We start from the raw sequence: 12,830 nt of genomic DNA, 5'->3' as shown, positions 1-12,830 counted from the left end.
ATCTTCTGTATGTGTGCAACAGATTTTATATATGTTACGACATTTCGTAAGATATAGATCATGTAATTTCCCTTCAATGAAACAAGGAGGGAGGTGGGATACATTTGGCTAGCTCTAGCAAAACCTAAGATGGGCTGTATGTAATAATATATCTTTGAGTAGGCTGTTTTTGCAGTGTCATCATACTGACTAGAGTCAGATTCTTCCTTGGCTCATCCTGGACACCCGCTTTATATGACCTAGAAAAATATGGGGGGGTGTGAGTGTGTATTTTTAGCTAAACTAAAGGGTATAAGCAAGGTTAAAAAAATAGGGTATTGCAGGAACCTCATGGAAACAGACACTTTCTAAAATAAATGAAATGGAACAGGCCTTGTTTCTTTGTGGATTTTTAATGCCTGTTGATACATCTGGAGAGTCTAGAAAAATAGTTTTCTTTAAGTTACTGGCGATTCCTATGTTGTTGCTTTATGATGTGCAGTAAGGGCTAAAAATGAACACACAATCTATTTTGTGTTTCTATAATACAGAAATTTAGGAGTTGCCTGCCCTTGTTAGCACGTAGGCTTTAATGTAACCTACAGTGGTAACTAGTTCCTAAAATTTTGTCTATAGTTCTGCGTATTAATATCTCATAAATAATGACTAATTAAAAAATAACCCCTGAACTTATTAACAGTATCTAGTTTTAGCAAGTTTGCATTTAATAAGTTCTCATTTTCCACAGCTTTCTTGAAACTAACTTTACTGAAGGGATCTTTTCACAGTCCTGAGTATTGAGCCATTTAGCAGGTCAAGCAGTGTAATAACCTTGCATTAATCAGTGGCTAAGATTTATATCTGTACCTGCAGCATCACACTAGTATGACCTAAAGTAAACAGCATGATATTTGTATTAGTCATGTGGCAAATGTCTTTCTGAGTTTGGTCACAATCATCTAATTTGAAGTATATCCAGTAAAGAGAAAATTGCTTGGCACCTCGTGTTTCCATTTTAAGTAATCAATTTTAAAATAGAAACGGTACAGGATATGTTTTATAAGAGGAGTGCTAAAGAAGAGGACAAATTCTTTCATCACTCCAAAATGTCTTTGAGGAGATTTACAGCAGGCATAGAGGAGAGAGGCCGAGAGACAGCGTGCTTTGGGCAGCCCTGGGCTGTCCTTTGCCACTGCCTGCTGCTGAAGCACGGCAGGGACTCTCCCTGCCAGAGCTGTGGACACCCAGCCCCTGGCTCTGCTCACTTGTTTCTCCTTCTTCCCTGTTTGTACTCCCTGCCCTCCCTGACATAAGTTGTCTTTTTTGTTTGGGTGGTTCGCGCTCACTGTAGGATGGCAGAGCTGTGATCACAGCATGTGCAAAGGGCTGTCGGGCTGGTGTGCAGGAGGTGAGTTAGATTCAGGCAGGACTGAAAAGCTGCAGAGTGTGCTTGGAAATGGAAAATTAAAGATTTGGGGAACAGTTTGGGGCTCAACAGTCTCAAAGTTTTAAAATTCCACCTGTCCTGTAAGAAGGGAATATCATTTTACAGGAGCACCGTGTTCTTCTGTGGAATTCACCCCTCAAGGCCAGCAAATATCCCACTGGACAGGTGGAATTTTAAGGCTATGTATTGCATTTCTTGAGATGGGTGCATGTATATTCTTTGCTTGCTCACCATGCTTCCACATAACATCCTGTACTAGAACACTGTGAACTCATTTTGAATTCATTGGACACCTAGCACCTATTTAAAACATCAATTTTAAACTAGCACTAATGTCAGATTTAATGTGCAACTTGCTGCGCTTTTTTCCCCTCTTTTGTGTTTGAATGTTGCATGCTGAAATACTTGTAGTCAGCTAACAGTGACAGAAATAGATGTGAAGTGTATCTGAATCTCTAGCAGTCTCAGTTGCCTGGAAGCAGAATGCCAACTAAGCAAGATTTTTTTTCTTGTTGATACACAGCGATAAAAGTCAGCAGATGCAGGGTTAAATTTGTGGCTGTTTAGTATAGGATTTCTCATTAGTGAAAGACAAAATTTCACCTCCCGAAGTAGGTAGTACTTTCTTTATACGTAAGTGGGTTTAACAGGTAATTTTTGATGCAAGTTGCAGTTCATGCTGCCGTATTGTATTTATCAAATCTTTGCAATAGTATTGCAAGATATGTAGCTAATAGAGCAGATATCTGTCTGTCCTTATAACTTTTACAAAGTTTTCATTAGACAAACAACTGCTTTCCTTATAAATACTTGCTTAGAAATTGCTTTCCTTTCTAAATAACAGGCTTGTCATAGAGCTAGAGTATCCAGATGAGAGCTATGAATGGATGTCTAATGGCCTGATATCTACCCAAATGGCCTGTCTTGAGTATAAGTACCATAAGCATTGCAATACCTACCTTCAAATGCTGACCAACATGCCAGAGACATGTCATAAACCCACAATTTATCTGCTCAATAAAAACACATAGCCTACTGCTATAAATCCAAGAGGAGAAGTAGCATTTTTTTATTGATTTGTTTTTAACAGTTGTTTCAGGTGCGAGAGTCTGGATTAACCATGTAATATCCATAAATACAAGCTTTGCTAAATTTTCTGATTGCTATTAGTCTAGATAAGTAATACAATATGAGAAGACATGCCAAAAAGTACCATATCATGTATGTTAACACTGAAAGTTGTGAATGTAAGCGGGTCAAAGTACAGAATGTTACATATACAGTATGTGTGCAGTTGCATATGCATGTTCATTGACATGACTTGAGTTCGGCAAATATAATGTCAAAAATTTGACACTGTGCCATTTGTTTCAGGCAGTTATTTGGCAGAAGATCAGGGTGTCAAATCACAAAATGGCCTTTATGTCAGTTCTGGGAACAGCCGTTATGGGCAGTATGGTACCTTTTCAACATTGCTGCAAAGATCCTGAGGTGAGTTTAAACGTCCTTCTCCCAAATCCACTTAAATCCTGTCGATGAAGAGAGCTAAATCCATATTCAAAAAGAAAGAGACCGTGAAAACAAGAATATGACTTCCAGATTGACAGCTGATTAATGTGTTTGATTCTATTACTGTCCTCTCTGTAAAATTAATTGGTTCAGTGATTGAAAATCCACTCCAAGAATCATCTAGTCAGGACTCATGTGGCACTGATCAAATGGCAGTAAAAACAGTTGTGATGACAAATGCAGAATTGCTGATTGCTTGGGGCTGTCTAAGTTGGGATTCCTGGCCCACAGGCAGGTTGTGCTCTGATTAATATCTAAGCATTTATATCATACTCATCCTTGAGGCCTCTCAGCCTTCTACTCTAAAGAATATCCCCTCAATTTCAGTGAGGGACACCTGAACAGCAAATGAAACACATGCTTAAAAGGCAAGTTATGCAAAATTTCCTCTAAACATATATTTCAAGGAAATACCAGTTAGTTTTAAAAAAACCGAGTGCACTTGGGTTTCTTTGCCCCTGTTGAAATTTAGGGAATTCCTGTTATATTTTCTTTTGTCTAATATTTTAAAAAACCTTTTTACTCAGCCTCCATTTTTTTGGAGACATTTGTATAACGGGGAGTATTGCTACTGCTGATCCTTTAAAGTTGCATTTTCCTGTATCTTGTGGTAATAGATCTTGACCAGTCATGTAGTTGAGATGAATCACTATCTCTAAAGTCACAGTGGCTATTAAACACAACATGTTGCATTCAGCATGGTAAGTTGTGTTTAATATCATTATTCAGATTTTAATAATGTCTGAATATATGTATATATTAAAGTTTAATAGCATTATTCAGACTTAAATCTTGAGTTTGTCAGAAGTAGTAATATACATATGTAGGTGAATGAGGGGAAAGAAGCAAACTTGCTTCTTGTAGTTTACAAAGTTTTATTTGCTTATGGCTGAACAGAACATCCAGAGTCGTTCTTACCTGAATGCGGGCTTCATGTGCCACGCAGGGCGAGTGCTAGGAGCTCCAAAGGGAAGACACGGGTATTTAGAAGGGACTAGCTTGAAGGAGGCACTCAGGTTCTCACATTACCTCTCTGCTATATCATGAGGCATCCATATTCCTTGAATAGAAATTGGGGAACATTCCATCTCTCTCTCTGTCTCTAAATAGTGTGTAGAATACCATGTGCATCATTTATAGGTGTATAGCTGATCCATGCATATTGCTCACACACAAATCTACATTCAGAAACCATGGACATCTCCAAATTAGGCAGCCAAGCACTATGAAATGATAGAATCAAGGTTGGCTGTGTAATGTTTTCGTTTTCCCCTGTGTGCAGGTATTGGGATAGGTACTTAATGACAAGGCATATGCTGCTTTTTTCTTTCCCATGAGATCCATGCCTCATTCAGTACACAGACCAGAGGGCAGCTCTTTAATTCTTTTATTTTCCTAGTTGTTCATTGTGTTGCTTCATACTCCTTCGCTGCAAAGTCTGCTCTGACAACAAAACTAATATTGCTATAAACAACTTTCTGTAAGCCGTACCTTACTAAATGCGGAGTTAAAACTTGTGTAACAAATGATTCAGGGAGTTTAAAGATTGGCCTTCTTCAAAACATCTGCATTTTGAGCACTGAATGAAACAAGAACGCATGTTGAGCTGACTCCAAAGCATGCAAACTCAGGAGCTACTTGTAAAATAAAAAGAAAACTAAGAAAATAAAGAACTGATACAACTTTTTACATGTACAAAACAGCCTCTGTGCTTTTCACATCCACAGTCTTGTAAATAGATGGATCTATTTTGGCTGAAAACTTTCACACAGGAAATTTTCCTAGTCTGTTCTGTTTCTGTGGAGGTTAAGTTTAGCAGATACACAGGCCACTGGGAAAAAAATAAGTACTTAGGGAAGACATTCTACTGTCCGCTCAACACAGATATATTTTAATACATATGTAGGTTGTTTTCTATTAAAGTGTTAACTTTGAAAACAGTTGATCTAATTTAAAAGCAAAAATTCTGTAATATTTTCCAGACTCTATAATTTTGTCGGAATAGATCATGTACTTTCATATATGGAAATTCTAATAATTAAGACTAGTTTTAGAAATTGTTGTGAACTTTTAATGAGCATACTGATATTCTATGTGGCTTTAAATAGTAACAGCAGTCAGCCACTTCTAAATGTGGCAACGTCTTAAATGAGTTATTTAGAGATTTTCAGTTTTGCTTTTATGTTGTCTGTATATAAAAATATTATTTGAAGTGAAAGACTTGTACAAATATTTGGGGAATTCGAAAAGGAGCTTGAAGGGTAGAGGAGGAACATTCAGGGAGGATGTGCTAAAGTTGCAGACTAAAATCTAGAAGCGCCGCATGTTGTTTTCTGATAATCATCCAACAGCTATTTGACACCTCTTTAACTTGACCAGTGGTGTTTGGTTATGTGCAACGTTGCTGACCAGAACACTCCAGCTTTAGCACAGAATGCTTGTTACAAGGTCAAGAGGGAATAAGGGAGCACATGAGCAGATTGCTGCTGTGACGTAGATGAATGGGAAGGACAGGCCAAATCCCAGGGATTTTAAATTCCGTTTCAAATGCATGATAATTTGGATTTTAGTAAATACAAGTGGCTCTGCCAAAAGCAAAGCTAATGAGGTCTGATTTCTGTGTCGTGTGATCCACCCTGCTACCAGAACATTCTCCAGACTTTCCCATAGCTCCAAAATCTCCATCCTCGTGAAGCCCCAGTGTTCCTTGACCTATAATTATGGGCAGGCAGCAGAGGGGCGATGTGTGGGGCAGTGTGCGGGCTGGTTGGCATGTCAGTGCTTATGGATCCTGGCTTTTGAAAAGTTACAATTTCCTTTTCCTCAGTAAGGTCGTTATCTCAAGGCTCTCCTCTCCAAACAGCTGTCGGTTATCACAGAAATTGTGGAAATATAATATCTTTGGGATTTCTGCGTCTTCATCAGCTTGAATTGAAATCAATCCAACAGTTTCAAAGTTGCTTGGTGGAGGAGAGGGGGAGGTGTTGGGACAGGCAGCAGAAGTTATCAGCCTCATTTTGACCTAAAAAAAAAAAAACACACTAAAGAAGCTCAACAGAAAACTGTTGAAACTTGGACTTAATGTTAGGTACTTGAATTGTGCGAATTTTTGAGGGTCCTTGGCAGTGCTGTGTGCTCACACGTTCTGCTGCAGTCTGTGAATCGTGAGTGCTCAGCATTCTTGGGAGTCAGCTGATTTGGATACAGGTGGTGTAGGTAAATTTAGGTGCCCTATGACAGGCTATTTAAGGTGCCCTGCATCTAGAAAGGGCGGGATTGTGTGTTTTGAGCTTCCTGCTTGGGGGTATTTCATGGCTGCCTTCACAAGGCTGGCCCTTTGGCATGTGCAGGGATTAAGTTGGCAACTCTGCAGTCAGCAAGCCTGAAGCTGGCTGACCTTGTTCTCCGCAGCCTGCAGCTGCAGACAGCAGCCTGGTGCAACTGGCAGCCAAAACAGGAAATCTCTCAATAAATTGATCAAGGAAAAAAGATGCAAACCAATCCTTCTCAACCCGTTTTTTGTTTTTGTGGTTTTTTTTCTTTAAGTGCTTTTGGTTTTTTGTATCATAACTTTCAAAGAGCAATACGTGTGTTTGAATGACTTGGACTCCTGTACAATTTCATTTCAATAGCTCACCTCTAAAACTACTTTTTTGGAGTTGTCTTTGAAAGACTTATACTGTGGTTTGGGGTTTTTTTATCATTGCAGATAAATCTTTCTGGATTTCTCCCAAAAGCTGAGTCAGACAGTTCTTTGACAAGCCTTTCAAGTTCAGAAAGGAGTTTTGTTTTTATAAATAATCGTCCAGTTCAGCAGAAGGAAATACTCAAGGTAACATCCTCCACCTTTTTATTCAAGGAACAGAAATGTTAACTACTTTGAGGACAAAGACACCTATCTAATCCACAACCATTTTATGACATAAAATAAATAACATATTACAGGTGAAGATGCTAGCATTTACAGCAGAGACCTCTTCCACAAGTCTGATGCTCCTGGTGCCTCAGCTCTATTCCACGACCAGAGAGCTAGAGGTTATGTTTATGGCTGTTTAAAAAAATGTAATTTCAGGTACTGCATGTGAGAGACCAGAATAGTTGATTCTTTCTTTGTGTTAGCTTGCGGAAATATACCAGTGCAGTTTTCCATGAGGGAACTTTACGTGGTTTCTTGTTAGAGAATTCTTCTAAAAATAAAGTTTTTAATTTTGTATACCTCTTGCTGTGAGCTTATCAAGCAATAAGACATAATATCCATTTAAGTTTGTGTATGCATTGGATAAAATGAAAGTGATAGTGCGGCACAGCTAGGCATTGTGTAGGCAGAATTTGATACTGTTGGGTTTCTCACACTACTCAACCTTGCAGCACCTCACTTGGAACAGCCTTGCTGTCCTGATCCTTGACCTCCCCAGAAAAGAAAATGATGTTCATGCCAAAGTGTATGTGTAGGCTTTAAAGTGGAAACAATGAAGTAGTTTTCAGTTGGCAGGCAAAGCTTTGTAGACGTAAACCCTGAACTTGTGTTGGTATTTTAAGTGACAAATAAAGCTCATCCATCTCCACACAGTATTTGATGTGCCTGGTTCTTTCTGGAGTTTAAAGCTCAGCTTGAATCCCATGACATAGGCAGCTTTTTAACCGGAGCATGGGGGCATAAATTTAAGGTGGGTCCAGGGTACTAGCAAGTGAAGTAAAAGGACATTGCTCTTCATTTAGGGCTGTTCTTGTAGTAGTGCAAGTGATAGTCTTCCACTTCCTCCCCACTTTTTTTTTATTTGGCCAGTTTTTTAGTTGAGTTTTTTTCAGCCAGGTGAGCATAACAATACATCTGTAAGAATGCATCTTGATAGGTTTGGAAAACAAGCTGTAGATCACTTTTATCTCCATGCAATATATGGGGAAGAAGCGCTGGTGCACCTCATATTACTACAGTTCACTGACAGCTGAGGACAGACTGTGGGAATATCATGGTTAAAATAACTTGAAAATATTTAAATAAGTTTAATGTTATTTAATCAATATTTAAGAATTAAAAATTAATTAAAAAATTAAAATTTAATCTGCAGTGGCTCTTCATCTTTTATGCTTTCAATTTTTTGCTCTGTAACATACTCTTTTCTCCAGTATGTATGTCTGTTGAAGGATCCCTGATACTAGAGGGAAATGAATGGATCTTTATTTGATCATTCTAGTTAACAAGACCAAAATTATGAAATGACTAACCAATTTTGTAGTCTTTTGGAGAAGCTTTTGGGAGGATTATAGAGAAAATAGTAAGGGCAAGCAGAGTTTAAAAAAAGCTGTAAATTTATAATTGGGTTAATAAAAGGAACAAATGAATCCTGTTATGGGAAAAGGGCAAGTCTGTGGTGCAAGTGCTACTTTGTCAGACTTGAGTTTGGCTGAAAGAGACAGTAGTGTAGTTGCACGCTGTGTAAGCAAATTTTCTTTAAAAGCAAACAAATAATAGTATTTGTGTTGACCGAGGAAGTGACTATTGGAGTTGCAGTCCAGTCTGGGCATATCATATCTTCCGAGTGTGATCAATGCATTAATCCAGGTCAAAGTAGCTACTGTTAGTGTCTTGGAATTGGTTCTTTGTTTTAATTTTAATTTAGCTGTGCAGACATGGAATCCACCAATAACTGTCCTTTTGGTGATTATTCCAGCATAAATGCATACCCACCAGGACCTTTTTAGCATTCCTTTAATTTCAAAGAAACCTGTCAACAAACCAGTTATCCTTTTGCAATGTCAAGTATTGTTTCTATGCCTTTGTGTCTATTTTATTGCTTTTCTGACATCTCTCTATTAAATCCATCTGTAGTTAATTCGACAGTACTACAATATGGTGACACAAAAGGACTCTTCTCGTTTGTACCCTGTTTTCTTTTTGAATATTACTGTACCTGCCTCTGCTGTGGATGTGAATATAACACCTGATAAAACTCAAGTTTTACTGCATTATAAGGTAATGTATTCTTTTGGTTCTGAGTTGTCAACTTTTTACTTATATAAGCATAATAAGGGCTTCTGGGACTACTGAAATGTTTCAGGGTAAACAGTGCTACTGGATTTTTTTAGTTACACAATAGCTTGCCTTTACCACAGGACTGTTTTATTTGGAAAGTATTGAACAGGTTAGTGGAGGATTATACAGAATTCCTTTCCCAGTTGATTTCAAAGGTCTTTTTTTACACTGTCAGATGCCTGTGTATATCACTTTGGTTCCAGTTGGGTTTATAGTAAGATGGAATTATGATGTATGTACTTAAACAAATCTCATCCTTAGCTTCGTAATTATACTAAATAATCACCTTTTAAACACTGAACACATCAAGGTGTGCGTAGGGGGAAGCTGAGTGCTGGTGGAAGCAGTATTTTGCTATTATGTGTGTAGATTATTGTCAACATCACTTAAGTTTCAGAATATCTTGTTCATACTCTTGAGACCTGAAATTTTGACCGTATATGCCTCTGTTGTAGAGGCTGTGTAGTGATAAATTTCCATAAACTCACTTTCACTTGTTAGCACTCCATATGAAAAATAGTGCCACAGAAACTAAGAAGGCTACATAGCTAAGGTGGTTATTTGGGGTGAATGCAGGTAGCAACACCAGTGTGTTAATCCTCTTCTTCACTGAAAGTTTTTATATTCGTCTATGTTAATCTTGCAAATGTACTGCCTGTTAAGTGTCACTTTTATGAGAATTGACACAGCATTCTCACATTTGATCTAGTTTAAAACTTTCATTTGGCATTAGAAAAAGAGTTGTTTTTTTTTTTTTAATTTGGGGGGGTATTTTTCCTTTCCATCATTTGGTGCAAAGCTGTCTTAGAAGCATGCATCGTAAAAGCACCTACACAAACATGCTTACATCAAATGGGATGTTGTTGGTGCATCTGTCTTTACTATAAGCTTCTCATGCCATATTAGGTGGGAATAGCTTTACCTGATACTGGGATAAGCAGACAGTACCCTGCTATAAAGAAAGCAATTAATTTCTTTTGTGATATCAGAGTACACCAGTAAAGCAAATACCTATCATGAAATATTTAAAGGTATCCAGTTCAGAGTCTTTTAGAGTGTGTGTGAACAATTGAAATGTAATCATCTGTCCAGATTTGTCTGAAAAAATATTCTGAATAAGATCATTTCGCTTGTTGCTCTGTATTCTCAATATATGTCAGTTACATTTTCAGGTGTGCTTGTGTGTGTGGCTTTTCTGTGTGGGTGTCTTAATTTTTTTTCTTTTCCCAGGAATCTGTCTTACTTGCTGTTGAAAATGTGTTGAAGTCACTGTATGGGCCACTACCTGCTACAGTCCCTGGTGAAAGTAATAAAACAGATGTTACCTCTGAAGACATGTTTGTTCATAGAACAGAACAAACAGATGTGGTTGTTAATGAAACGGGACCATCTGGAAACGATGATCTGCACGCTCACACTTCATTCCCTTCATTCGGCAGCAATGTGCAAAACTGTCAAGCAGGAAAAAACACAGAGATCTGCTTAAATCATCAGACATTTTGTGATGATAATGTACATAGTCACCTGGACAAAAAAGAGGTTTCTGAGAGTAATGCCCTTCCAGACAATTCCTTAAATTTATTGTGTGAGGAGGAACAGAATAGACAGAATATGACTGAAATTCAAAGTAAGGGTGTTACTGGGGACCCCAAGTCTAAAAAAACTGATGAGCATCATTTGAGTTCTGGTAATGTTGACAAAACAGAAAAAAATGAGGAAGCATTAGGCCCTCAAGACTTACCTGAAATCTCTGCTGATAGTTGGAGTATGGGAAGTGGATTTAAAAGCTGTTTAGGAGGCAACCTGAAACATATTAAGATTTTGGTTCCTGAGGTTGAAGGGACAATTAATAAGCAAAATGAATGTGTCAGTGAACAAAGCAATGATCTGCAAATCTCAAATCAAAGCATAAAGAAAAGAAATGTGATAAGTGAGAAATTTGGACGTGTGACAGCTTATGACTTAATTAATGGCAAACCAATAAGGAAAGCAAGGACTCCAATGGGATTTTTCACTGAAGAACGTCGTCCACAATTGATAGATGATAATCCAAGCACCAGAATGGAGGACATCCTGCTGATGATTGGAGAGCAGTGGAAGAATTTGAATCAAGAGGAAAAAAGGCAGTAAGTTTTCAGGCTGTGACTTGCTTCTAAATCTGGTAGTTGCCAGTGAGTCAGCTGTAGGGAAAATTAAAAAAAAAAAAACAACTTCCCAGTTATTTATGAAAAAATTGAACAGAAAATGATTTTTGACTTTTTAAGATCAGCATCAATATTGTGAGTGGTCATCTTTTGCAGTACGCAGGCTGATTTGAGTTACTCATTTTGCCACTGTTCAATGCAGCGGTTAGGGACAGTTTTGCTGAATTGTTATTTAGAGATAACAGGCAAGAAAATGTACTGTTTGCATCCTGCAAATATCTAGTTTCTAAGGGCTGCTTGTGTATTGTCACTGTTGGTAAAAACCAGTGTGGTGATGGATGGGGCACCTTATAGTTCCTCCAGAGCTTTTCCAATGAAAAGTTATTTTTTATTGCTTTTCCAGGATCTTTAGTACTTGAACATTTGTTGAACTCCTTTCCTCTAAATTTAGTACATATCCCAACCCAGGCTACTTCAGAGTTGTATTTATAAAATCCAATCAAAGGACATGAGGAATTTATTTTTCCTCTAAACAGCTATTCCAGTGCTGGTTCGGAGAGTATAGTACAGTTTGAATTTAATTCTGTATCAATCAAAGCCAGATCTTTTTTTAGATTACCACCTGAATAGCTGAATTCCATATTTTTCTGAAACAAATTGTCACTGAGAGTTTGAAATTCATCTGCAAGTAGGGGAAATATCTGAGCCTAAATTGGGATGGGAGTTGGATTAGTTAAAATATTAGGTATATGATGTGGAACTTATATTACGGTAAAAAGTGAATTAGAATAACAGATTTTGAGACATTCTAAGACAATTAAAAAAAGAAATAAAACAATCAAAACCACCAAGCATTCCACATCTTGTTTGTAATTTTATAACATGTAAAACACTGTAGGGCATCATACAATGAGGAAAATAAAAGTGGTTCTTAGATAGTTTTACATGTAATGATTTGAATGCATATTGTGAGATGTAGCAGAAAGTTTGGGAAATGAACTTTTGGTTCTGAAGAACAAAATCATTGTTCAGCATTGTGAAAACGTGGGTTTTTTCATGTTATGGAAGCAAGGAGAGGGAATTAAGACAGACCACTGAAAAGGACATGATACTAGCCACAACAGTATAATAATAACACTAATGAGAGACTTGATCAGGAGAATAGTAAAGAAGAGAAGCTATACATATTGAATTGCTGTTAATATATCTGTTTTTTTCCTTGACTTCGAAGACATTCACATTGTTCTGAATACCAGCTATATCAGAGTTAGGTAAAATGTTTTTATCTGGCTTCTGATTTACGTAATTTAAAGCTCACTAAGTAAGCAACATGCCGTGATCACAAAACCATACATGTGAGAAAGTGTTTTGTCCATCTCTGCATTAGTAGAAATATTAGTGTAATAGTAGAAATTTACTTCAATTATATTCATGCTTTTAATGAAATGAAACAAAAGGTTCTGCCAGCTGTTTCAGAAAATGTTAATTTGCTCTGCTTTAGCTTTTGAGATTTCATGATTGCTTTCCTGGTACAACAGTTATGTTTAAGAGTGTGCCTACAGATTAACTTTGTATTAGTTCAGGAAGGAGACCTCTCCAGTAATGAAGTTTTCTTCATATGCAGGATTGAATGCAGTATGGTCAGTGGATGTTAAAG

The 12,830-nt window shown here is 37.5% G+C and overlaps 1 protein-coding gene across 6 annotated transcripts in view; it reads left to right on the top strand.

Annotated features, from left to right (window-relative positions):
* Positions 1-12,830, top strand: part of PMS1 (PMS1 homolog 1, mismatch repair system component) — a 56,915-nt gene that overhangs the window by 19,284 nt on the left and 24,801 nt on the right. For 5 of the 6 annotated variants that reach the window (XR_010606362.1, XM_065637129.1, XM_065637125.1 and 2 more), the window contains exons 6-9: positions 2,801-2,917; positions 6,705-6,827; positions 8,826-8,969; positions 10,260-11,155. Coding sequence is in view for 5 of the 6 variants with exons in the window: in XM_065637129.1 (XP_065493201.1) it covers positions 2,801-2,917; positions 6,705-6,827; positions 8,826-8,969; positions 10,260-11,155 (1,280 nt within the window). In the remaining variant the exon portion in view is untranslated. The remainder of the gene's footprint in view (positions 1-2,800; positions 2,918-6,704; positions 6,828-8,825; positions 8,970-10,259; positions 11,156-12,830) is intronic. The other variant, XM_065637126.1, reaches the window with a different exon arrangement.

The sequence above is a fragment of the Caloenas nicobarica genome, chromosome 6 (assembly GCF_036013445.1).
Source record: "Caloenas nicobarica isolate bCalNic1 chromosome 6, bCalNic1.hap1, whole genome shotgun sequence".
NCBI classification, from domain to species: domain Eukaryota; kingdom Metazoa; phylum Chordata; class Aves; order Columbiformes; family Columbidae; genus Caloenas; species Caloenas nicobarica.
The sequence above is the reverse complement of the archived record's forward strand: the minus strand, read 5'-3'. Positions and strand labels throughout refer to the sequence as shown.